Source organism: Chelonia mydas, chromosome 1, assembly GCF_015237465.2.
Source record: "Chelonia mydas isolate rCheMyd1 chromosome 1, rCheMyd1.pri.v2, whole genome shotgun sequence".
NCBI classification, from domain to species: Eukaryota; Metazoa; Chordata; order Testudines; family Cheloniidae; genus Chelonia; species Chelonia mydas.
Window position 1 is genome coordinate 136773801 of NC_057849.1, and position 26126 is coordinate 136799926.

At 39.4% G+C, this 26126-nt stretch overlaps 1 protein-coding gene across 3 annotated transcripts in view; it reads left to right on the forward strand.

The window, feature by feature from the left end:
- Positions 1-23813, forward strand: part of CDKL5 (cyclin dependent kinase like 5) — a 214056-nt gene extending 190243 nt beyond the window's left edge. For 2 of the 3 annotated variants that reach the window (XM_037901155.2, XM_043537928.1), the window contains 5 exons: positions 644-767; positions 8211-8313; positions 14124-14246; positions 15329-15448; positions 16506-23813. In XM_037901155.2, coding sequence (XP_037757083.1) covers positions 644-767; positions 8211-8313; positions 14124-14246; positions 15329-15448; positions 16506-16892 — 857 coding nt within the window. In that variant the 3' untranslated portion in view covers positions 16893-23813. The remainder of the gene's footprint in view (positions 1-643; positions 768-8210; positions 8314-14123; positions 14247-15328; positions 15449-16505) is intronic. The other variant, XM_037901170.2, reaches the window with a different exon arrangement.
- The last annotated feature ends 2313 nt before the right edge of the window (positions 23814-26126 follow it).

Sequence of the window (26126 nt, forward strand, 5' to 3'; positions counted from 1 at the left end):
AGCTATGCAAGAATAAGTAAAAGAGTGACTGGAAAAAAAAAACACCAAGCTAGTACTAAGTCTGTAGATTCCTTCTGGTTTATCCCTTTTACTACAGTGCATATCTACAAAGTATTTTTTGCAAATACTAACTTTTGCTGATTCACAAGGCATACATAGTATAATACTTTGCAGAGCACAAGACAATTTGCTTATGTGGGGATTGGGGGAAAAATAAACTCAATGAAATTAAGGAGTTTATCAGGGTTTATATACCATTCTAATCACCAAGGTATCTGATCACATTTAGCAATATACAACACACAAGGACATATTTAATGAACTGTCTTTGTGTTCAGAAAACTTTCTTTCCCAGTCTGTACATGCATATGGTATCGTGTCCATTTTAACTGATGGGAGTGTTCTATAATACAAAATCTTAATTATTAAAGACCGGGTGGTACATTGCAACGGTATACTAGCCTTTCATCTCTAGAGACCTAGATTCAAATCTGTTCTTTGATTTACTAAAGGACAAAATCCATTCTTTAAATGAAGCACATTTATATACATCGGTCTTCAGTAGCCATCTAGAGACCTATTTGAAGGTCATTGGAGCCAGCGAGCTGTTCTGATGAGTTCTGCTTATTGGTATTTCTTGCAGTGCCATCTCCACGTCCAGAGGGTACATTCCTTGAAACCAGTGTGTCAAACAGAGGCAGTGCACTGCCAGCAGACAGCAGCACCGTGACCAACCACTCAAAAAGACAAACTACCTTTGACCCGTGGTGAGTTGTTGTTTACACAGACGTACACAGGGTAATATGGCAAGCGAGACCGCTGAAGAGCGGCCTCAGTCAGACTTCTCTGAAAAGGAGTCGTTACTATGATCCCCTTGCTGCCTGTAGTTGTGGTTCTGGCATGCAGGCGTCCCTTGCATGTTCTCTTTGCCCACGCTGAAATAATCCTGCATGATTCCTGCCCCTTTTGGATCCTCAGGAAGCATCTCGTGAAGTCATTCCAGCAAACACATTTTAAAAAAAATATATAAATGTTAATATATTTGTGTATTTTTCTCTGAATTTTCCATTATCCAACATATGTCGTCTGTGATTAAAGATAAGAAGGAGTGTGTGTGTGTAATGTGGCGTACAAGGCCATTAGCCCCATTTGTGGATTCCAGAGTCAGCAAGTGGCAGACGAATGGAAAAGTCCAAAATGCATGTCTTCATGTATAATGTAGGACTGTATTTATGAAGAAGATAGTCATGGTTCTACATGTGGTGATTGCTCATACACCACAGAACTACAGTAGCTAACACTGCAGAAAGAAATGGATCCTTGCTATTGAGAGGACAGGACAAACCTTCTGTGTTAGCGCTGTACGTTGTTTTTAAAAGATTAGAGAAACTTTTAGAGGAAAATTGTATACTCAGTTACCTTTCTTAGGTATTTTATGTGCCAGATTTCTGTATTCCTACTAATAAACATAATCTAACTCCATCATATAACAGAGGGATTAATTCCTGTGTAATTGCACCAATAACTTAACAGCCCTGAAATAAAAGGAAAAAACATAATTTGATCATTGACAATTATTTAGCCCTTAAAATCTTGTCATTCTACCGTTTTGTACAAATACAATAATTTACATCAAATATAAATAAGTATTACTCTTAGAAAGGATTGTGACTTATCTTTACATGATTAAAAATGGTGTTGGTTCTCACTAGTGAGCTAACTGGCCTTCAAACTCCATTACATCTTTTGCAAGATTTTAGTAAGATCCTTAATTGTATTAACTATACAGTGGCTACAAAGGAAAATGTAGTGTTATGTAATGGATGAACTCCAAAGTACTGGCACACGTGGTTCTGTGTGAGAAGTCCTAGCAATGGTTTAATGATATTGCAAAATTGTTCTCTGCTGTAAGTGCAACTTAATCACATTCTTCACTAATGTAGAGTCTGTGTTTCTCTACTTTATATCTTTTTGTGGGGGAAATTCTGTAATTGCATGTAAAAATGTTAATAACTCTATTTTAATGGAACATCACTCTGATTACATCATTTTATGATGAACTAAATATTTAATGTTCTAATGGCATACATAACTATTATGTAAAAACTCATCTCAAGTTATGAATGAATGTGTAGTCCTCCTGAACTTCCTACCACTCTAAGATATTGCTTCTCACTCATCTTATTGCTCTTTGTTACCTCTTTCTGATGTCAAAGATTTAGTGAATTTTTAGGCTGAACTGCCACAGATGTTCCCTTGTCCATGTATGCATTTGTCCACCCTAGCTTCACTGTCCTGCATCTTTAAAATTAAAGACATTATACTGCTGAACTTGTCTATTGTCATTAGGATTTACTTTTAAATGACTTAAATTATCTCTGCACTTAGGTAACCTGGTTTAAACAAAAACATGTTTTTCATCCTATCGGGAACTTTTCTGTTTATTAGACTGACTTTATATTCCTCTAAATTCTTGGGTTTTTCCGTTTCCTTCTCCACTTGTGAGAGTAGATATTTTGCCCTCTTTCTCTTAATTCTCATGGAACTAATGCAAATGACAGTAATAGCTTGGCCTTGAGCCAGATAAATATTACCTGCCTGCACTGTGAGATTACCTGCATAGCTCTACCAATGTACCCCAGTCTTGACCTGAATTATCCGTACTACTACTACAGCTCTCTTCACTACAGGCTATAATTTGTGTTGAATTATGCAACGGTGTGTTGGAAATCTCTGAAATGGCCACATATTAGACATCTGGGGGCTTGTGGGGAACTTCAGTTAGTGAGATCCCTTATGCAGGAGTGAATGTTTTTCTGTGCCCTGATGACAAATGGCTGGTCACATCTTCTTTATTGCATGCGACCTTTCTGCAAAAATGAATATGTACTTTTCTTACCGTCACTTCGAAGAATTCATAGCTGTGGGCTGAAGTTTTACCAACTTGACATTTGAAGAGTGTCATAGGCTTATAGACATCTACCATGAGTTTTTAAGACCAGAGTTTCTTTACACTTCTGGAATTTGACTAGAATATTGCAAGGAGCTGCAGATTTATAATTTCAGTGGAGCTACACTCATTTACTTGAGCTGAAGATCTGGCTCTTTATCAACTCTGCATAGCTTGATCTTGTTCACATCACCTGATAATATATATATATATATTTCTCTTTCATATTTCCTGCATAAATCTTTCATATGCATCAAGTAAGCCCCATTTTCACCTACTGTATTTGCCTTTTTTCTTTTCATCTACTCCCTGGTGTCTGAGCCCTCACACTTGTGCATACAGTCCTCACTTCTCATCCTAATTGTCAATATTTCATGCCTTCATCTTCCTCAGTCATTCATGGTTTTGTTTGCTAGTCTTTTCCTTGTGCATTATCAATAGTGCACAATTAACATATTTAAATTCGGGTAAATACTGATCTTTGAACTCTAATCTTTTGGAATGTTGTCATGCCCTATTACACTGCCCATTATAATGGGAAAGAGGAAGCCAGAAGTGCACCTGAGGAGAGAGGAAAAGGACCCTTTATATTATTTACAATGGCTTTCCAAAATCCTGAAGGCACTGGGATTCTGTCTTGGAAATAAAGCTAGTGAAGCATACACGATACCAGTACAGGGAATTCTGATCCAGCCACTTTTAAAAGTTTAACAGTTAATTGCACAAAATGATGCAATTTCTGTTTTCATAATAAATGATTTACTTATTGAGGCCATGCACTGTCGTCGTCTTGTTGCATTTCATGTATTTCTTATAGTGACACCTGGTGGTACCAGTACGGATAAGACTGTGTGTCTTTTTTTTTTTTTTTTTTTACTAGGAAGCCCCTTTTTCAAGTGATTTTAACTTGGCAGTAAACATTTGCTATGTTTTTACCCCATGTGCAAAATCTTTGCCTTAGATCTTGGGGGACAAGGGCATTAATTTAAAAAAGTAAAAAATCCTGCTCTTAAGAGAACTGGTATTGAAAATAGTTTGTTAGTTTCAGATGATGTCTTGCCTTCATTTACAGTAACTCAATAACTATTATTCTTTTATTTTTTTAAAAAGTTAACCTAAAAGTCAGTATTTAGCTTTGAGAATTCATTACTGGCCATGTGCGCTAAACACTTTTGAAAGAAACCTTCACACAGATTTTAAAAATGTTTTTGATTAGGACAAAATCGAACTCTCAGACATGTGAGAGACGGTGCGTATGTCAACGCTGTGCTGTGAAACCGTGGCAGCGAGTCTCAGAGCTCAGGTCTGCAAGCTCAGGCTCGTGGGGCTGATGCTATGGCACTGATAACAGCTGTGTAGAGGTTTGGGCTGGAGCTCAAGGTTTGAAGCCCAGGGAGGGGGGTGGGTTTCCGAGCCCGAACTCCAGCCCAAGCCACAACGTCTAAATTGCTGTTAACACCGTAGCACAAGTCCCTTGAGCTCAAATCTGTAGACCCGGGCTCTGAGACTCGCTAGTGTGGTTTCTAAAATGCTGTGTAGAAGTACCGTCTGTTTGGAGACGTACCGTCAGTATGCATGCAGCAATGTCTCTGGAGCTGTGAACTACTACTGAGCACATTAGCTAGGACCCCAGCCTACTGTGAAAGCTGGATGCTGGCCTGTTTGTACATGCATGCTTGCTGCATCACATCCACTCCAGCTCAGTGTTTACTCTACTGTTTACTTTAAATTTTTGTCCCCACATCCATCTCTTCAGTGAAGCCAAAACACACAAGATGACCAGTATTGCCAAACCTAAGCATTCAAAAATCATGAGACAGGCTTAAAATTTATGAGGCTTGTTGCTTTTTTTATTTTTTTGAATTGGGTTGTTTTTATTTGCCTTCTGGTTTCTGAGCTGTTAGGGTGCACTCTGGTCACGTGATCAGGTTTTTCTCTGCAACCATAAGGGCTAGAAGATTACTTTAAAAAAAAAAAAAAAAAAAAAAAAAAGGCTGTGATTCTCGCGTAACTGCTTACTTCCAGGAGCTGGGGTTTTAAGAAAAAACACCAAATATCACAAGGCTTGTCATAAACTTGGAAGCGTTGGTAACACTGAATGACTATCCATCCCACTTTTACCTGGCTAATCCTGTTTTTTCTTATATTGACTAATGTCTCAATAACTTCTTTTGGATCCTTGAAATGTCCTGGTGTTCATCTCATCAATCAAAATGTTCTATTTTTTTTAATCCGTGCAAAGTCTTTGATTTGAGACTTTCTGCTTTAATGCTATCTCTTTGTACGTCCTTATTTTACTCATATCATATAACGAGCATGTGTTTTTTGTATCAACCATTGTTCAAGGCCAAAGCTTGTCAGACAACAGCATAAACAATATGAGTTTCAGGAGCTGAGCACCAGTCTAATTCATGCAAAGCCACTCCATTGGCCCCTTGAGCAAGCAGGGATTGGGGAGTGAGAGGGCAGGTACCAACCTGTCTGTTTGTCCATCACTTTCCTACTCTTTATAGAAGAGAAGGAAGTGAAGAATAGAGCTCCACCTCCCTCCAGTCTTCTCTGCTGCTACAGGCAGACATTTTCTGACCTGGATGCAGTGAATCAAGGATGGGAGCCAGAACATAGAGCATCTGAATATATCATTACCTTGAAAAAATGGTGCCAAAAGTGTTTAAGATGATCGCATCTTCAAAATCAAAACCAAATAGACAGTGACTCTTCTTTACATGGGACTTGGAGGCAGAAAAGCCATGCCAGGAAATTCTGCTTTACCCAGTGTGTTATAGGGCCAACCTCTGTGGCAACACAGAAGGGTTTGTATATGAGCCAGTGGAGTGGTATAGACCTGGTCACTGGGATTGCAATTTACATTGGGTCAGTTTTGTCGTTTAAATCCCATGTTTTGAGGAATGGCAGGCAGCAAACTGTCCTGTTTTCTCACACCCCAGCTCTCTAATGGTAGTAGGTGCACACTGCATACTACAGGGTGAGGCCGAGGATTCCTCAGCGCAACTTGCTCAGTCCATGGACTCTGTACTTTTAAGGATTTGGCCTACAAGTTAGGGGAGATGGAACTATTTCAGACCACATACTTTTGTGTCAATAGCTGTGTGTGTTGTCCGTGTTACGTTACCTCTGTGATGGAAGGCATCCGTAAAGCTGTCAGTAGTTGTCAGGGTTCCCTCCCCACTCTGAACTCTAGGGTACAGATGTGGGGACCCGCATGAAAGACCCCTTAAGCTTATTTCTACCAGCTTAGGGTAAAACTTCCCCAAGGCACAAACTTTTTACCTTTGGAGGGTATGCTGCCACCACCAAGTGGTTTAACAAAGAATCAGGGAAAGGACCACTTGGAGTTCCTATTCCCCCAAGCCTTACACCCCCTTTCCTGAGGAGGCTTGAGAATAATATCCTAACCAATTGGTTACAAAGTGATCACAGACCCAAACCCCTGGGTCTTAGGATCATAGAGAAATCAGTCAGACTCTTAAAAGAAACAGCACTTTATTAGAAAGAAAAAAGGTAAAAGAAGCACGGCTGTGAAATTAGAATGGAAGATAATCTCACAGGCAGTCAGATTCAAAACATAGAGAATCCCTCTAGGCAAAACCTTAAGTTACAAAAAGACACAAAACAGGAATACACATTTCCTCCAGCACAGAGACTTTCACAAGCCAAAAACAAAAGGAAAATCTAACGCATTTTCTACCTAGATTACTTACTAACTCTATAGGAGTTGGATTGCTTGCTTTCTTGATCTATCCCCAGGCAGAGGTATCACACAGACAGACAAAGCCTTTCTCTACCCCCACTCCCCTCCCTCCCCCGGCCCTACATTTGAAAATATCTTGTCCCCTTATTGGTCATTTTGGTCAGGTGCCAACCAGGTTACTTGAGCTTCTTAACCCTTTACAGGTAAGAGGATTTTATAGTACTGTATCAGAGCTTCTTAACCTCTTCCCTTTATATTTATGACAGTAGTTTACTCTTGGATTTCTTCCAGGCTGCATTAAATGGGTGAATAGTTAGAAGACAGCCTTTCTGCAGTTTTGCTGTATTACCAAATGCAAAAGGCTGGATGGAATTGGGAATCCCTAGTAATTTGATGTATTTTAAATTTGTATAAGAATCTAGTCATTAAATACTATACTAATGACTTTTCATGGAAGCTAACTATAGCTTTGTAATTTTCTAATGAAAAGCATATTGCTGAAATCTAGAAGGAGCATTCTAGAGAGGGGGGTTTAGTGTACATGTTTGGTCTAGAATCACAAATTATGCAAATGTCCACTTCTCCTTTCTTCCTACACATCACAAACTGATCCCACCTCCTCCCAACAAAAAGAAAAAATCTTATTCAGCAAATTCAATTTGTGACAGCCTTTAGACACCTCATACATTTGTATTTGGATTCCCATCTGACTTTGCTTTTATATAGTAAATATATAATGTCCAGAAATTGAGTTTAACTTCTGATATAATGAACATACTTTGAGCATGGGATATGTCCTAGCCTTTTCATCCATATGAAAAATAAAATTTGTAGTTGTTTTCCTTACATTTAAAGTAATCTGTTGTTGATCAGCTCTGGATCAGAGTTTTTGGGAGCGTGAAATTTAAAATTCAGTCCTAGCCACAGAAATTTGGAGTTATTGCAGTCTTCACTTGCCAGCAGTGTCCCATGATCCAGAGAGAGACCCATCCATAAGAAAGGTTTAAGAGGAGCTGTAGAAGTGAACAACAATGGATCTCCATAGCTTCCGCGATGATAAATTTGGAGCCATGTCAGCAAAGCTCAAGAATTTATGAAGACAATCTTTTGTTTCAGTCTCCTGATCGTTACAGCTCTTGTGACCCTCAAACAAGTGATGGGTGAATTAGGACTGATTTTATCTGATATAGTTGTTTGTATATTTGCTCAGATTTTACTTTTTTTTTTTGTAATATCTTCTCTGTGATGTTTTTGGTTTGAATATAAAATCCCAAGTGAAAAATTAGACAAACTAAAGTACCCCAGAGTACCTCCTTGGATGTTTTTAGTTAACCATTTTAACCTAACAATGTGTCCTTAGCTTTCCATTTAATTAAGAATGTTTTATCTATTAGTTTTATGTTAATCCTTGTGCCATAAAGTAATAAAATATTTTTAATATCTTTGGTTTAAAAATATCTGCATTCTTTAACCTGAAATCCAAAGATGATCTATGATGACATAACATCCAAAGATTTTTCTCTGACAATATATTTTTTTCATGTTTAGGAAAAGTCCTGAAAATGTTAACAGTCAGTCGGAGCAACTCAAGGAGAAGGAGAAACAAGGTTTTTTCAGGGCAATAAAAAAGAAAAAGAAGAAATCTCAAACTGTAAGTATACCCAGTAGTTTCTAAAATAGTGTATATTTTCCATTGTTTTGGAGCTCCCACCATAAAATGAGCTAGACCATTGCTGTATTGTTATATTATGTGTGGGTATACCTGTGTACATCTGTTAGCTTTTTAACTTGTGGAAGTAGTCTTCTTTTCCTGTTCAGGATTTACCTATTTGCCTATTCAGATGTTTACTTGCTAAGGAGCTATACTTTCTACATTTATTTGCTTGCATCCAGGACCCCTGGAATTCTATTACATTTCAGGTCGGGTTGCCAGGGTCTGGTTTTCAACTGGAATGCCTGGTCGAAAAGGGACCCTGGTAGCTCTGGTCAGCATCGCTGACTGGGCCGCTAAAAGTCCAGTTGGCAGCACAGCAGGGCTAAGGCAGGCTCCCTGCCTGCTCTGGCTCCGTATGGCTCCCAGAAACAGCAGGCATGTCCCTCCAGCTCCTAGGCACAGGGGCTCCACACGCTGCCCCTGCCCTGAGCCCCGACTCCATAGCTCCCATTCGCCGGGAGCCACTCTGCTGCTGTTTTGGCAAAACTATAGGCAGTATCAGATGCTGGAAGATGTCTGTCTTCAGACTTAGGCAGATAAGATTGCCCTACACCCAACTACACCTAGAAGGTTTTCTTCACGTCTGCATGGACTGTAAATATGTAGGCTGCCTCACTCATCAGATCAAGCTTTACTACTCATCAGTAGTTAGTTAGTTAGTTAGCTGCAGCATTTAAGATCCTGAAATGTTTCTGTGACAGAATCATCAGCTGGCAGCAAAGCCATATTGGAATAATGATCTGATACTGCTTACATACTGTACACTAAGATCTGGATCCAAAGTCCATTGGAAAGACTCCTATTTACGTAATTGAACTTAGGATCAGGCCCTAAAATTGGGTAAATGTTAAAAATTAGGTCAGTGTGCTTCACAAAACAGCCTATACTACTGACTGGTAAAATGTATGGGAACAGAAGTTCAGTAATATAGAGCGATTGAATTGTTGTTTGCTGCAAACTTTTTTGTTTGTGACTTCAAGTAAAAAAAAAAAATTGACAAATAAAGAACAACTTTAATGTTGCCAAATTTTAAGATGGAAAAGTCTAGGGAGATTGGGATGAGAATACTTATTAGTAAACAAAGATTATGGAAAACAGCACACTTTTTCGTCTAGTAAATAAAAAAGGAGGAAAGAAACATGTTACTCATAATGGCTATACTTGGCTTTCAAGGCATTGGTGTTTGGAGAGAGTATCATTATTGGAGTATTTGTAAACTGTTTGTTTGTATTAAATTGGTAGGGTCAGATTCTAATCTCAGATGCATGGTGTGTATGATCATGTATCTAGAAGTATCTTCTGCTATGTTGGTTTGAGAGGGAGGATGGTTTCACTGCTAAGGCAGCGGACTTGGGATTTGAGCTTGATTCCAAGCTCTGGTGAGACCTGCAGTTTGACTGAAGCAAGTCACTAATTTCTCTGTGCCTCAGTTTGCCTTCTTAGGAATTGGGAGAGTATATTTCCCTACCTCACAGGGACATGGGGACAATAAATATTTTAATGATCAGATACTGGAGCTACAATCATGATAGAAAAGTCTATAAATAAAAACAAATGGCAAGTGTTTTGTGGATATATTGTGATACACGCTAGGGAGCTGAGATTAGAAACTGTCCTTTAATAGTGTCACAACTTGCAACATATCAGTCTTCTGTCAGCTTCAGTGTTACTGATAGGCCTGATCTAACGCCTCAAAAAGAAATGGAAAGACTCCTGCTGACTTCAGTGGGAGTTAGAGCAGGTCCTATACAGAAGCAGAGATCTCACCTTTTTTAAAGCAGATCTTTACTCTCATAACACTCCTCAGATCCTTTCCAGAGCCAAGGATTCCAAATGTATATCTGACAGAACTGAGTTTACTCTGTGTTTTGGGAAAGTTGGGAGAGAGGAGATTAATCTGGTTGGTAGCCACAGCTACAGTAATCTTATGTCAGAGTATTTTTCATCACAACCTCTGTCTATCTCTCTGGTGTTTTGGCTACAAAATCAGCAGAGTGATGCATAAATAAATCTTTTGAACTGGGCTAACGAAATACAAAGACTCTGGGTCTGATTTTTCTCTCATGCACATCAGTATTTATGCTCGTTTAACACTATTGCCTTCAGTGGAATCATCCTGGTTTACACTGTGAATGACTGGAGAAACAGGCCTGTTGTTGTCATCACACAAAATGGGCCAGAGTTCTAGATGATATCATGTGGGAGAAAGGGAAGCTGCCATGATTTTAGCAGCAATATGTCAGCTGGCACCACATAATTTCTACATTGAACTCTGGCTCAGCAGATCACTACTCTTGATAGCGCACTCCTCGGAGAAAGTAAGTGACCTTGGGGCTGTGTGCAGCATACACTTCTTAGGATCATGGTTCAAGTTTATATAAGGGACTTCTCCCACAAATGCCCTCAGTTCCTTTCCTACCATCATAGTTGCAGGTTTCCAAACATGTATTTGATTAATTTATATTGTGGTATCAGTCCACTGTCTCTTTTATCTGTTTATCTAGTTTATATGTTAGCTGTAGTTTGAAGACAAAAATTAAAAGTATTTAATCCCCCTTTTTGTAAATGAATGTTAGTATTGATGAAGGCTAGTTAGATTTGTGCTGATGTGTGTTTCCAAGCTATTTGTACATGCTATTTCATGGGTATGAAAATATTCATGTCTGTTCTGTTGCCCAGCTAAAAGTTGATCTGTTGCATGACAGACCCAGGTAAAATATCTAGATCTAAAAAGTGTGATTATGTGGTAGTAAAATGTTCATGACAGATGAGCACACTGGATACAAGTGGTAGTTAGCGAGAAGGGTATTTCCTAAAGAGATGCTGAATTTGCACAGGTTCTACGCTACTCTGGTTCAACCTGTCAAGGAAGTAGTGTCTCTATCTCATGTTGATGATAGAGACCTTGAAAACCTAGCATATAAACACTGAGTCCACCTTTTCCAGACCAAGACCTGTGCAGGAGTTCATACAGTGTGCATTAGATGGCACTGCACATAAAGCATTCAAAAAAATCAAGCACTTTGATCTAAGAGCACCAAAAAAGTCAATATATGAGGGTCTACAAGTCTTATACAGAGTGCTTACTTCTGCTGTTCTCCATTCTTAATAAGAAGTGGCACAGATTTGGAGCCAGAGTCTGATAAGAACCATAAACCTGATCTGGGGACCTAATGACTCCAACTGGGTCTTTGGATCCGACAGGTAAGCACTGAGGCTACATCAGTCCCCGTATCAGTAGCCTTCACCTCTTGGCATTGTTGCCTCCCTTATATCTGTGTACTCAATCTGTTCTGATAGTGAACTGAAAGAGGCAGTGGCCAGTGTGCCACTCTGTTTGTTTAAGGCCATGGGAAATCATCTAAGGGTGCGTCTACACTACCCGCTGGATCGGCGGGTAGTGATAGATCTATCGGGGATCGATTTATGGTGTCTAGTGTAGACGCGATAAATTGATCCCCGATCGCTCTGCCGTCGACTCCTGTACTCCACTGCGGCAAGCGGCAGCAGTCGACCCCGCGCCGTGAGGACATGAGGTGAGTGAACCTAAGATACATCAACTTCAGCTACGCTATTCTCATAGCTGAAGTTGCGTACATTAGGTCGATTCTCTCCCCCTACAGTGTAGACCAGGCCTCAGAATATGAGCAGACCAGGATTTCTTCCAATTCCTGCTTCTGTATCTCTAACAGGACTGCTCATAGAGATTATCTCGGGTTATGTGTGGACAGTACTCAGTGTGAGGTGTTCCTGTTTGGTTTAGATACAGTTCCTTGAATTTTCACCAAATACCAGGCAGTTGAGAGAGCCCACCTAAAGCATCAGGATGTTCTATTTACTCCTATCTGGATGACTAGCTTCTCAAGGCCCAATCTCCTCTTCTCTGCATATTATCTTCTTCCTACTCTGAGCAGCTATGGGTTGGGATAAACTAGAAGGCTACCTTCATTTCCATGCAGAGATTGGCTTCTGTAGCAGAAACTCTTAACAATGCAGTGTTAGCTGCTTTTGTACCACAAGAAAAATTCATTGACATTCAAATACACGTTGCTCATAGGGATACAGTCTCGTGGCAAATCAAGTCGTTTCTGAGATTCTTAGGTCTCATGTACCCTGGCAAGTACATAAATTCACATGTCTACTTCAGAATAAACCAATTACAGCCAAATGCAGATCAGGGCTTTGAAGCCTCATTTGAGGCACTACAAATTGTAGTCTGAGAAATCAGTCTGCAAGCAGTACCTCTGTGAGCTGTCAGTGCTTCAGGATGCATTCTGGCCTGCTGGGCACTACCGGACTTTCTGTGTCTTTTGGTAAGTTTCATTTTGCCAAAGATCTCCTGTCCTAATCCTGACCCTTTCTCCTGCAGAGAGTTGTTCCTGATAATTGTTCTCCCAAGAGTAGGGTTTTCCAGAGGCAATTCTTGAAGGAGTAAGGAAGGTTAATTGCCTATTACTGGAGTTCTCACAAAGATAGTGTCTCTGCAGAGCCATTCCCACCCACTCTCCTTTCTCTCTTGCTTGGAATCCTTCCTGATGTAGCATAAAGGAACTGAGGATAATTAAAGCCTCCGTGGCTCCTTTCATAACCTAGAATCAAACATTTTGATCCACATGAGGGGTTGTGTGCAGTCTCAACAGTCGCTGCTTTCCACATGGACCCAGATCTTGTAGCATTATGGCACATACTCCATGGTGTGGCTCTGAAGAAGCAATGTACTCGAAGAAAGGCAGTTATATTTGAGCACGCTTCATGGTGATCATTTGTTTTTGTCAAAATTTGCTGAGTTACAAATAGTGTGAATCTTCAAACCATAAGATTTTAAAGGTGTTAAGCCAGCTAATGAATCTTTTGTCCTTTTATTTATACAATTTCTAGCTAGAAACTAGAAGCTGAGCTGTTTTAAAAACCTTGAATTTCACCAATATATCTGTCTTTCTGTTAATTAATGTTATACAGTCTAAAATACTATACTGTCAAGTTTTCCTTTATAGGCAAAATAATACTGCACATATTTTACAAATTTCCATTGAGAGGGAAGTATATCCCATTTGTGATTTTTGACCGTGGATATTGTTGTTTGTTTACTTGCACCCAGTGTCATGACGTCTGGTTGTATTCTCATATATTAAGAAACAAAATGTCAGCCAGTAATCATGCAACTGTAAATACCATTTTTAAAGGTGCTTTATTCAAACATGTATCTGAGGTCCCAAACTCTTTTCAGCCAAATTAGAAATACTAATGCTTTTGTTTATTTTTAAAATAGTTAAAACATATTACTATTATTAATTGTACATCTGGAAAATAAATATTACATACAGTTTCACAGAACATGCAAACTTCTCTAGTAATATTTCTGCTAGTAAAATATCATTGCCACAATTATGGGATTGAACCACAGTCCACTGAAGTTAATGAGAGTCTTAAAATGATTGATTTCTATTGATTGGAATAAGATTTGGATCAGGCTCTGTAGATCCTGTGAAGGATCAGTCTGAACATAGACACACATTCATTATTATTTGCACATTCTTTACATATACAAAGGTTTAGTGATACCTGGGATTCCTTTCGTAGGCATCCTTTTCTTCAGAATAGCAGTCAATTTGAACTTGTCCAGAAAGTATAGGATCTGTTAGTTATTGTTCATATTTAAAAGTACCATTTATGCATGAATATGCCAAGGACAGATCGTGTCATTGAAGCCCTATTTATGCATTTAGTTTTTATATCTTATATTGCAGATAGAATCAACCAACGGGGAGAATCCAAGCATCAAGAAATCCCTCTTTCCTCTTTTTAATTCAAAGAATTATTTAAAGCATAGTTCTTCTTTGAAAAAGCTTCCTGTAGTCACTCTACCCATGGTATTAATTTTTAAGTACAGTAGCACTGAAAAATGCTCCAGTAAACTTGTTTTACTGACTACAGCAGCATGTATTATATTTTCATGGGGTCACATTTTCTTTAAGCCAGTTAAGTATCTTGGACCAGTTCCATGAATTCAAATACGATCAGCAGTCCTATCAGAGTACATCTAATAAAAAGGATTCATAATTGAGTAGTCGAAGATATACTCAAAATATAATATATCCAGTTGCTGAGAGAGGGAGAGCCTGGGACTAAGACTAAAGAAGGCAAATTCTCCTGAAATCAGTTACACTGTAAAACAGTGACTTTTCCCTTTTTGTTTGACCAGTAAACATAAACTTTAAAATAATTTGGTTTATAAATTGTATTTATATTTTGTTTGCAGATTGATTAAATTTGGACATAAGAGAACAATCAACTATTGTAACTGCAGGCTCATTGAAAGATCAATTTTTATTAGCTTGTGCTGCGGCTGGATTTTTCTTTGTTCTAATTGTTACTGGTGACCTTTTTTTAATGAGATCAAATTTTGGTGGTTTTGTTTTTGTCTGTTATTCCATGGAATTGTGGTATGAGGTAAATCCCCTATATATTAAAAAGCTTTACATATTCTTCATCAAGTTTTACAGACACACAAATACGCTGAACTTGAGAATAGGGTCCCCCTGCATTTGTAGCAGCAAGACTCAGCAATATACCCAATTAAATACAGTTTTGATCTGTTTTCATCCAGGACAAAATTTGGCTTTACAGAACTGGCCCATGGTCTTAACTGCAATATGGAATGCTATTGAAATGAGGATAAGGCACTGCAGGTCTTTTTGTAGGCTTTTTAAAATGCTCTCTCTTCCAGCAACTAACAGCATGGGAATGCTTTTAAGGGTTGAGGTTGTAACAAATCTGCATGATAGCCACAAATATTATCCTTTTAATATGGGGGAAAATATTGAGAGGACATTGCAATTCAGCTGCAGTAGTGGGCTTCACCTGCATTGTATAATTAACTAGGAGTGGGGGATGATTCCTACACCTATTCTTAAGGACCTACTGAAATCCCCTGCTTACTATTATGTTGCAGATGCCCGGCAGTGATGGTCAGGATCTTTTGGCATTACAAAAAGCCATTCACTCTTCCAATCTCCAGAGCAGCAGGCAGAAGGATTGGCATCCTGAGAAGATGACAGAAATCCAGACTCATGTAAGTGACATTTTCTGTTCCGTTCAACCTCTGATTGTGGTGTCTTGACGGGCTTTTTCTGCAGTGGACAGAAAAATTGCATTTCCCATTATTCTCCACTCACTTCTCAGTCATGTGGCTACCATTCTGCATAATTGTTTGAGAAGTAAGAGACATGAGACAGGGAGAAGAACAGTGTATTACAATCTATACAGTACATATCACCTGCTGGAAGGACCTCACAAACCTTCCTCCTTTCCCCTTCCCAAGCCTTGGATTCGGGGCAATACCAATAGGACTATAGGAGTGGCAAAAATTACCTATAAATCCAGAATGGAAGCCATAATAGTCCCTGTGTCCACCTTTGAGGCTGCAAAAGCTTTGGTTATGTTTTTGCGTTAGAGACGCTCTCAAACAAAACCGGAATATTTGGCCTTGTCTACACGCACACGTAGTTTGAGGCAAACTGGGGTGTAAATCTACCCCATGCTATTCTGCCATGCACTGTGTGTCTATGTGGACCATGCTGCTTGCTGGGCACTAAAAGTTCTCTAGTGTGCTTAGATCCACTCCACTTTGAAACAGGAGCAGATCAAAGCACACTGCAGAAATTTTAGTACATAGCAGCCTCCACATGGACACTTAGTGTGTGGGGTAAGCTTACATCCCAGCTTGCTGTGAACTAAGCACTCATGTAGACATCCCCCTAGAGTTTCAAAACCAGACAGGAGAACTTCATTGCAGCTGCCATGTTTTAAAAAAATACTCAGTGGGAACAAAAGTTTTTGTGCTTGTAGCGATCTCAACTGCTGAAGCAGCAATAGTAGATACTGATCATACCCACCAAGCACTTGGTGTATTTCCGTGTTCCTGTACAGTGGGTCCTAGTCAGTGGATTGAAATGAAATGTTCAGAATTAGTAAACAGTAAAAGTGACAAAGTCCTGATGTTTTTTTAAAGTTAAGCTGGTTCAGTTTAAAATATGCCCAAGGCAGCTAGTTTTCCTACAGAAAGGCTGGCATGCTCGTATAACAGCAGGGCATAAGACCAAATGTTTCCCTCATTCTTTGTCTTCCAGAGCCAACCTTTAAAATCCCTTCGGAAGCTGTTACATCTCTCCTCCTCCTCAAATCATTCCATCCCCTCTGAATCCCGCTTCCAGCCCTTACCAAGTCAGCCAGCCAAAGCTTCTTTTTCTGAAGTGCGAATTCATCCCATAAGTCAAACTTCCAGTAGCAGCAGCAATGTGCGTCAGGAGTCCCAGTCAAAAAGCAGGCCAACGCTTCAGATACCAAGCCAGATAGAACCAAGTTGGCACGTGTCTCCGGTGAACAGGAGCGCTAGTGACGGGACTTCCTACTCTGATCAACTGCCTTCCAAGAGTGGACAGAATGGGCCCACGTATAACCGAACAAACCGATCCCGAATGCCAAATCTGAATGATTTAAAGGAGACGGCCTTGTAATGGCACTCCCGATCGTACACCAATTAACACAGGAATTTGAGTCGAGGGTTTGGTGGTGGTGCTGGTGATAGTAAGACTGTATTTTCAGCTTTATAAAAGTGTGCAATATGTACCTGTGGGGCTATACCGTTTGGCACCACACTGATAGTCAGGGATCATACAGTAAAACCAGACGAATTATTAATTACCAGTCATCAGAAATCTCATTGGATGATAGTGTGCAGTTCAGGGAGAAGAAATGTGTTGCCATTTTTTCTCATTTACATTCCAGCTCGGTGCACATCTCTGTCTGAAAGCTGGGAGAGTTTAAGTATGTACTGGCACTTAGAGGGGTGAAAAAAAATTAGTGTCTAGACCTATGCCCTTACTACATATTTTGCTGCCTAGTTAGAACAGTGGGGTTTATGTGATACAAGTATCCCTGTTAAGGGTTAATGTTGAATTGTATGTCTTAAATTTGTTTTTTAAACTTCCACATTTGATAGGATTTGTAATATTTATTTATGATGAACTAATATCGTACTGTTATTATCATATCTCTTCTGTTACAATGTAAAGTTATTTTTGAGCTGTTTGAAACATTGTGAAGCAGTGCAACAGCTACCGTAGTTTCTATAAAAACTAACAGTAACATTTATATATTGCATCAGGAGTATTTTATTCTATCTATATATATATATCTATATATATATAAATGGTAAATAACTGTCTGATTTTTTAAATATACTCATTTAAAAGAAAAGTATTGTTATGACACTATCCGCCATATTTTTATACATTTGTGATATAAAGTGCAGTATTATACTTCTAATAAAAGGGAGTTGAATGTGGACATAAGTGTGACTGTAACAGTATGAATCTTGCTCAGCTATGAGAGCGCAGTACTATAGGCATTACTATTGGTAGCAAACAAAAGTATAATCATTTCAAAACTTTATACTGGCTATTTTGTTGGAGTTACTGGCTGAATGTAAGAGACTACGGAACTGTACAGTAATCTGAATGTGGTATATTCTCCCCTACAGGTGCACTCAGCTTTCCCATTAGCGTCAATGGGAGTTATGCATCTGCATCAAGAGAATAGAAAGCTTGGTATCACTTATCTTTCTCTAAAGGGAGAAAGTGCCCCTTTGCCACAAGCTAAAGCAGATGCTCTTCCACTTAATAATAGGGTGAAGACCAAAGAAATCTAGCATGAGTTGCAAGTGACATGCCAAAGTTGTGACACTTACACATAGCATGACACTGCAAATCATGGTCTAAGCTTTTATGCATCTATGTATTTTACACTTGGTTTAAAAGTCTACTAACTAGAAAGATAAATCTTGTATTTAAATTTAAAATGCTCTTGCACTTTTTTTTCTTCCTGTTTCAGGATATACTTAAAGCTACTAAAATAATGATATTCAGATAGAGGTAGGAATGGTGCCGGGCAGCTTCGTTTCTCCTTGTAGCTCGCTATCAGAATATTCCCATTCACAGTCAGTTTCCAGTTTCTACAAAATATTAGATGTGAGGTTTCAGTCTCCTGTAGAAGATTATGAAAAGAAAAGGGATTGCCTTTATAACAATGGATTTTAAGTGTAAGGCCTGATTTCCCCTCTCACGCTAGTGTAAATTAGGAGCAAGTCCACTGAAGTCAGAAAAGTTACACTGGTATAAACTTGGTGTAGGTGAGAGGAGCATCAGGCTGTAGTGTCAGAACAATACAATCTTTCCTACATTTAAACTAATGCGTTCAACTCTTGCATCCGTCTGCAGTGTAGCTCACTTTCTGCCTGTTGTCTTCATATATCAGTTGTTCTTACAGACGTTCTGTCCTTTCCAAAAAGAAGTCAAGATGAGCATGAATGTCCTAATTCAGCCACAGATATAGATGCAAAAATAGCCATCTAGTAACATCTGGAGTTCCTACTTCATTGCAAAAGGAGGTGATGTCCAAAATAATGCATTTAAGAACATTAAACAAAATTGACACCAACATTTGCAAAATCTGGCTCAGAGGGTACAATCTGTTTCAGGTTTTCACAGTACAAAAAAACAAATTGGTAACAAGTTTTGCAGACTATAAAGCAAGAATTCTTGATTTCTCAGCTGCCTGAAAGAAATGTGCATGTGTTGTTTTTTCAGATTTTATCTGATATATGTAATATATAAACACTATATATTATATATAATATACATGTGGTGGGTGTGAAACAGTGCTTTTTATGTCTTGATAAGCTCAGTAGACAACAATGCAGTTTCTAGTTTGAGAGTGGGGCTCTAAGCAGTATTGTATGAATGTCTGCAAGACTGGTAGTGTCCGAGTTTGGCTCTTTAGTCTTATAAGAACTTCTTTTTTCATTAAATAATACATCACTTGCATTTTGCCTCTAAAAGCCTTCTTACCTTGCTGGTAAGGCCTTCACGCTTGGATAATCACATTGGGCCATTATGCAGATTTATAGGAAGAACAGAAGCCTCCAGTGGATTTCCCCTCAGCATGCGATAAGCTAAATAAGAGAGATTACTAATTGTACTGTCAGTCCTTTAACATCCTTATTGCAGCTTCAAATGTGATCCAGAAAACATACAGACTATTTGGTGGTCCAAATTTACGAGATCTCTCTATCCTGTACCGCAATTTCCTCTTTAGAAACTTCTACAAACCTTGAAAAATTAAAACTGATCAGTAAACTGTATGGAATGTATGTAATTCTGTTCGAAAGAAAGTTAAATTCTCTTTTTGCGAACTGGTGTTGGTATAAATGTTCCCATATTTTTAACCCTGCCTAAATTCCCAACATTTAGTGTATTGCTAATACAATTTGGCTAAGGCTCCCAAAGGAATCTTGTTAGGATAATTGAGATTTGCTAACTCTTTAGTAGAGAAAAGCCTATTACAGAGCAAACGATTTTTCAAGTGTGAGCTTTGCTTTTCACTGAGATTATTGGTCTCTAGGTCTAACTTTGCTTTATTATATATCCAGTGGATTTACTAAGAATAAAGCTGCTAAATTAGGGTTTAAGTTTCCATTCCTTGCCAATTTGTTTTGCCTTATGATGGTGTCACTAATGAGAACATAAAAGAAACAAGTTCACAGGAATTAATTAGGGTCATTTATATAACTCAAGCTGACTAAACTTGTCTATGAGTTTGGCTCTTGTAAACTGAAAAATAGGCACTTAACCTCTTTTCAATTAAAATTTATACTCTTTACATGGACTTAAACTAGCCTTTCACAACTGTCATGAAAATTTGCTAATCTGAAGACACAGATTTTTTGCCCTTTTGACCATGATAATGAAAAAACTAATTATCTGGTACTCACCTGTTGCGGGGGAAAGGTATGTATTCTGAGCAAATAGAATTGTACAGGGCTGGTTGAAATTGTTAGACACTTTGCTCCACCAGCACATTCAGAGGGTCACTGTTCCCTCTGGAGCACCATCACTGTTCTGAGTGCGAGTAGAGGTCATGGTCTCAGAAGAACAGTGGGTAGCACTCTCTGCTTCAGGAAGTCAACCTGCTGCCTCTACAAATTCTCCCAACCCACAGAGTTCAGGACCAACCTCAAACTCCGATTTCTGCTGCCGGATCAGATCCAGGCTTTTGAACCAGATGTGTAGGTTCTAATGTTTCTGAATTTGAATGCATGTTTACAGACTACCATTGTCTTAGATCAATGTAAAGACAGGCCTCAAATTGATTCATCCTCAGATAATTTACAGACATTGTTGCCTTCCTCTCTCACATAGGTTTCTGGGAGAAAAGGTGGGTTATGCCTTTGAAGAGGTGGACTGGTATTATTGCAGAGGCTTGAGATTTTTTCGCCACTATTAAGCATTCCAGTTGGGTCTCTATGAAAGATCATCTGATCAAGGAAGTTTGAAAAGCCACAAAATAAAGACTAGATTTTTATTTTCCTCAAGTCCTTACATGTGTGAGTTTTAAGGATGCGGTGGTCATCCTTAAAAATTTGCCACTTGCTTTAAATAATCTGCAGTATTTTAGGCATTCCTTATAACAGGAGCAATGTAGTTTAGCTAAGGTTGGAGATGAAGTTATTTATCTAAAGTAAAATTGGCAGTCTTTGAAGGGTGACCACCAGCCAGAAAGTCAATTGGGCTCCTATTCTGGTTACAGTTGTTCATGATCCTAAAACAATTTGGGAGTCAGGCAGGTTTTAAATTTGTATACATCAAATTAATAATATAAGAACTATAACTGTGTGTGAGAGAAGAGCTATGAGAAACATTGGAGTCCCAGTCAGTCCCACAAGGAATATTCTGAATAGCCATAATGATGTATTGCATAATTTGTGTTGGTTGTGAACATTTGTTTAATCTCTTCAGTGTCTCTTGGCAGACACCAGACATCCAAAAAGGGGACCATGCTGTGTACCACTCAGCTTTGCAGTTGTAGAGTTGACGTAAATAGGCCCAGTGTGTGCAGTGAAGGGAGTATGGCACAGGAGATGTTAAGAAAGGTAGAGTGCCCTATTTAACCATTTCTAAAATATCCTTCAGATCAGGATACTATTCTAGGAACAGGTGCCTTTCCCCATACAACTTCCTTTGTCTGTCTGTGTCATAATGTTGACCACTTCATAAACGGGTTTGCAGTGAATGAGGAGAAAAGCCATTTAACTTTTAGCCTTTGGGATATTTAAGGAGCAATTTGAATAAACTCTTTTATACATAGTTTGGGTGTTTCTAGGAAGAGGTTCCAGTCATGGAGCATCATTGCATAAAGTCCTCTTGAGTCAGATGTTATGAGAGAACTGCAAAGTTTTTCTCTCACCAATCAGCACCCAAATCATAGGAACAATTTTGGGGGGAAGACTATCTCTTGATGGAAAAATCCCTTGGCTGAGTGGCCTGCTTTAACACTTCCTGAATGTATAAGATATAAGTTTCATAAATTTAGGTTCTAGAGTACCTGCAGTTAGTTCTGCATGGCTGTTGTTCATGATCAAGGATATCTTGGTGTTCAGTCAATTGGTTGGAGCAAGAGGCCCTCTTGGAGACAATGACTAAATGTAAGATGCGCAAGATCAGTTTTAGGGTCAGCCATCTCCATGTTGTCCGTTTGGATCCTCTCCCTCCATTAAAACAATGTCCTGTGTTGCTATCAACCTTTCTGCAGATTGTAATTCAGAACATATAGCTAGATGCACGTGACTTTTGGTGTCTCGGCCCAAGAGACCGAATATGGAGTTGATGGCTCAAAGGCTAAGAGATCAGAGACGTAGCTCTGGACCTTTCCTGTCCTCTCTAGGAGTTGTTCTACCTCCTCTCTTACAGAATGTGGTCAGGGTTTGCTTAGTTGGCCCTCAGTTTACCATTGACTTATAAAATGTTGTAATTTTTACAGGAAAAGGTCTATAAAGTATTCCATCTTACACTTTAACATAAGAGAATTATGTGCTCTTAGGAGCCTAATAAGAGCATCAATAGGCCTTCATCTGGATGTGCTTCTAAAAACCTCTAAGCCAGCTCAGCTACTCTCATGGAATCCTAATGTCATCTTTGCACTGCTTTTCAGTCTTCCCTTTGTGCCCTCTATTTATTTCCATGTAGTTTTCAAATATTGAAGTTGCCTTGTTCTTTGCTATTGCTCTAGCGCAGATTATCAGGGAGATAGAGGCCTTACCTATTACTCCACCCTGGTTTGCTGCTCTACGCAGAGACAGCTATCCTTAGACTTGCTCAGGATTTTCTTCAGTTTAATTTTTCACTTCATCCAAAGAAGAAATCTTATCTCATTGTCCCATTTCCGCCCCCCCACCCTCGACAAAAAAAATCAACCCTTATGATGAGTTAGAACACAGTATAAAAAAAACACCCGGACTAAGCTTTCACATGGCCTTGTTTGTCTGTCCATTCTGAGGAAAGCCTCAGAAATAGAGGGGGGCTGCTCACAGTAACTGATTCCATTAAATCTCTAGTTGCCAAAGCCAAAGCAGGTCTGCAGTACAGAATATGAATTTCTGAAAATCTATGAATCTGAAGATCTCGGTGTAAGCTCTTGAGATATAAATCAGATGACAGAGAGAGTGCATCACGGTTTAGTAAAAGGCTAAGCCCAAAGTATAGATTGTGTCCTCGTCTTGCTTTCTCCCCCAGCAAGGTGTTTTTGTACTCCTATTTTAGATGCATCATATGAAAGGATATGTCTCATCAAAAGGAGTAATTTCTGACCTATAAATTTGGATTATGTGGAACAATGATCATGAACTGAAATCCTCCCTGAAAGTGTAATGTTGTTGGAAATTCCATTGAAGCATTTGTAAATCTGGTTAATTTGTTAAGAAAACCATTCAGGACTGCTTAGATCTCCACTGTCAAATACTGAATTTTATGGTTTCAAAGGAAGAGGGATGGCCGAAGAGCAAGGCTTGGAGAATTTGATGATGATATTTTTCACCACCTGGCAGAAAGGGCTATGCCAAAAGTATGAGACTGTGGAGGTAGTTTTTCCAAACTTCCAAATTTATTGGTAACGAATTACCCACTTTCATTAGCAGCTATTAGAAATTCTAAAATGCACAAACTTTTAAATTTACCATACTTTCTGTTGTGCAAGGGATGTGATATTGTGTTTAACCTTTTTAATCCTTGAATACAAACTGATTTTAAAATGTGTTGGATATGTAAAGAAGACTTCACACGAGTTAATAAACCATGTGTAAAGTGTCTATATACAACTCTTTGTATCATGTTGTTGGTACACCGTATCAATTATTTTGGGGCATGTATTCCATTCTTAACTTCTGTACAATTTCTATTGTTGCTGTAAATATTATAAGAGAAAAAAAATCCTGTGATAACCGTAATTATCAGCATGGAAATGGTTAATTTTTACTGAGCACAATGTATTTTTGACTGGGCCTTCCAAACTAGTCTTTAATAAAATGCAGGTTTTGCACTAGAAAACTGAGGTTCTAATGTTGGCTAATGTGGTGTGAAATGCTTTCTGAGTAACAAGTATGGAGTTTCCTTTGACATATTAGCTTCTGTCTAACTTTTCATTGTGTCGCTACATGCTAGAAGTATGAATCCAGATTATCAGAATTCAGCAATGTGCCTCTGTAGATACATTTGTTGCTGGATCTTGGCCTTTTCCCAGTTTGAGATGTGTGGATTACACCAGTCCCCCTGAAAATTCTTGGCCTTGGTGTTTGGAGCTTGAACACACTCCTTCCACCTTTGTGCCAGAATTTTCTATGATGGGTGCTAAAGTACTATTCTGTTTGGGCCATGCCTTATCCATTAATGCCCCAGCTTGTATATCTTTGTGGCAGGGAAAGCAAAATCTTTCTCTCTTCCTCCTCTCCCTTAAGCAGCCAAAATTTCTGGGGCCTTGCCCCTTGAAGCATATCCACCCCAGTCACATTGTCTCTATTTGTTGCCTGCTCACCAGTTGTTACAAAAAAGGCCAAAAGGTGCTCCATCTTGAAGGACACCTGCTCAGAAGCCACAGAAGAACAACTCTGCCATGAATGCACCAGGCTCATGAATGCTTGTTTAGCTGGGGGAAGAGGGTTAAAGGCTGGATAGCTTGTTGGGGTCTCCACGTTCCCTGACCCTCAGAAATCAATTGCATCCATTTAAGTGGATTAGCTCTCCATGCTTCCTCATCAAAATCATCGCTGCAATTTCTGCTCATTTGATATGTAAACCTTATGTCACATTCCAGGAGGGCATATGGGGGCCAGATTGTTGAGGTGTTTAGGTGTCTGAAGATGCGAATAGGTACTTAGTGGGGTTTTCAAAAGTGCCTAGGTATCTAACTTCCATTGGAAACAATGGGAATTAGGGGCCTAGATGCTTTTGAAAATCCGACTATGGGCCTATCTGCATCTTTAAGTACCTAAATACTTACATCTGGCCCATGAGCCTTCATACTTCAGATCAATTTTTAACCAAGGTTAATTTTCTGCCATGCCACAGATGCATTACACTGATATCATGAAAACCAGAATATCACTGCAGTGTCTTTCTCTTGCCAGATCATGGCTTACCTTTTGCCTGTCCTCTTCGTGCTTCATTTTGCCCATCCCATCCTCTTCCATGCTTCTGGCCATGTCACTCCCCTCTTCGTATTGCTTCATTGGCTTCCTCCTACCTTCAAGCTGTTTGCCCTTTCCTGAAGGGCCTTGCTTTCCTGCCTATATTTCTCCTCTCATTGCTTCCCCATCCCTCTTCCCTTCATATCTTTCCACATCTCCCTCGTGTGCCCCCTTTCTAGCTCCTCACAGTCATGTTGCCCTCATTGCTTAAATGCCTCCTCATATACGCACCAAAACACCTCTCAAGGATTTTAAATCCTTCCTTTCAATATGCTGCTTCCACAAAGTCACAATGAACTCTGCAAGATTCCTTAGATCACTGATTCAGTCCCCACATTATCTACACTAACTTGTAAGCTACTTGTGGCTGGGTTAGTATCCTTTTTATTTGTCTAGCACTGAGCAGGCTGTTGATGCTCAGAAAATTTAAATAATTTTGGTTTCCTTGGGGAGAGTCGTCTGAGCCTCTCCCTCCTCTACCATTGCCAAAGACCCTGGGCCATCGTTCTCACAAAGGGTGGTCAGATGCAGCCCTATGGAGGGATGGAGACCTTGTCTCTCGGCCCTCTGCCTCATCCTGTGACTTCCAGGAAGTGGAGTGTGCTGTTTCTGCAGTGCTGTCAGGTCCCCGTGGGCTGGAGTGAGTTACTACTTGGGGGCGGTATGGAGGGTAAGTGCTACTGCCAGTGCTAACAAACCACCAAACTGGCTGATGCCTTCATTGAACTAGGCTTAGTTCACTTTTGAAGCAGGCAAACCACTGCTCTGGTAGCTTTCATTTCATCCAGTACCACAGGCCCAACAACCAAAATTCCCACAAATGCCGGTGGCCAGAAATCCATTCGAAATTTCTATTTCCTCTAGCTCTCTTGTTTAGCTTTACTCTTACAACCTTTCCTTGCTGTGTTCCTCATTTATCGACCTCACAGCCGTGACCCCAATGTACTTGGTGTTCAGCTGTTTTATCTGCTCATCTCCTTTTCCTATATCCCCTACAGAGAGAAAATCTCTTATCATAAGTGAACTGCTTGGATTAATTTCCTTTTCTTCTGACTGACTTCTCTCTGCAGCTCAGCTGTGTGTGTCCTCCTGGCAACCATAAAGGACTGGGAAAGAGTGGAGCCTCGCCCTCCTTGAAGAGATTGGAAATATAGGCTCTCCCTCTTCCCCGGGAGCT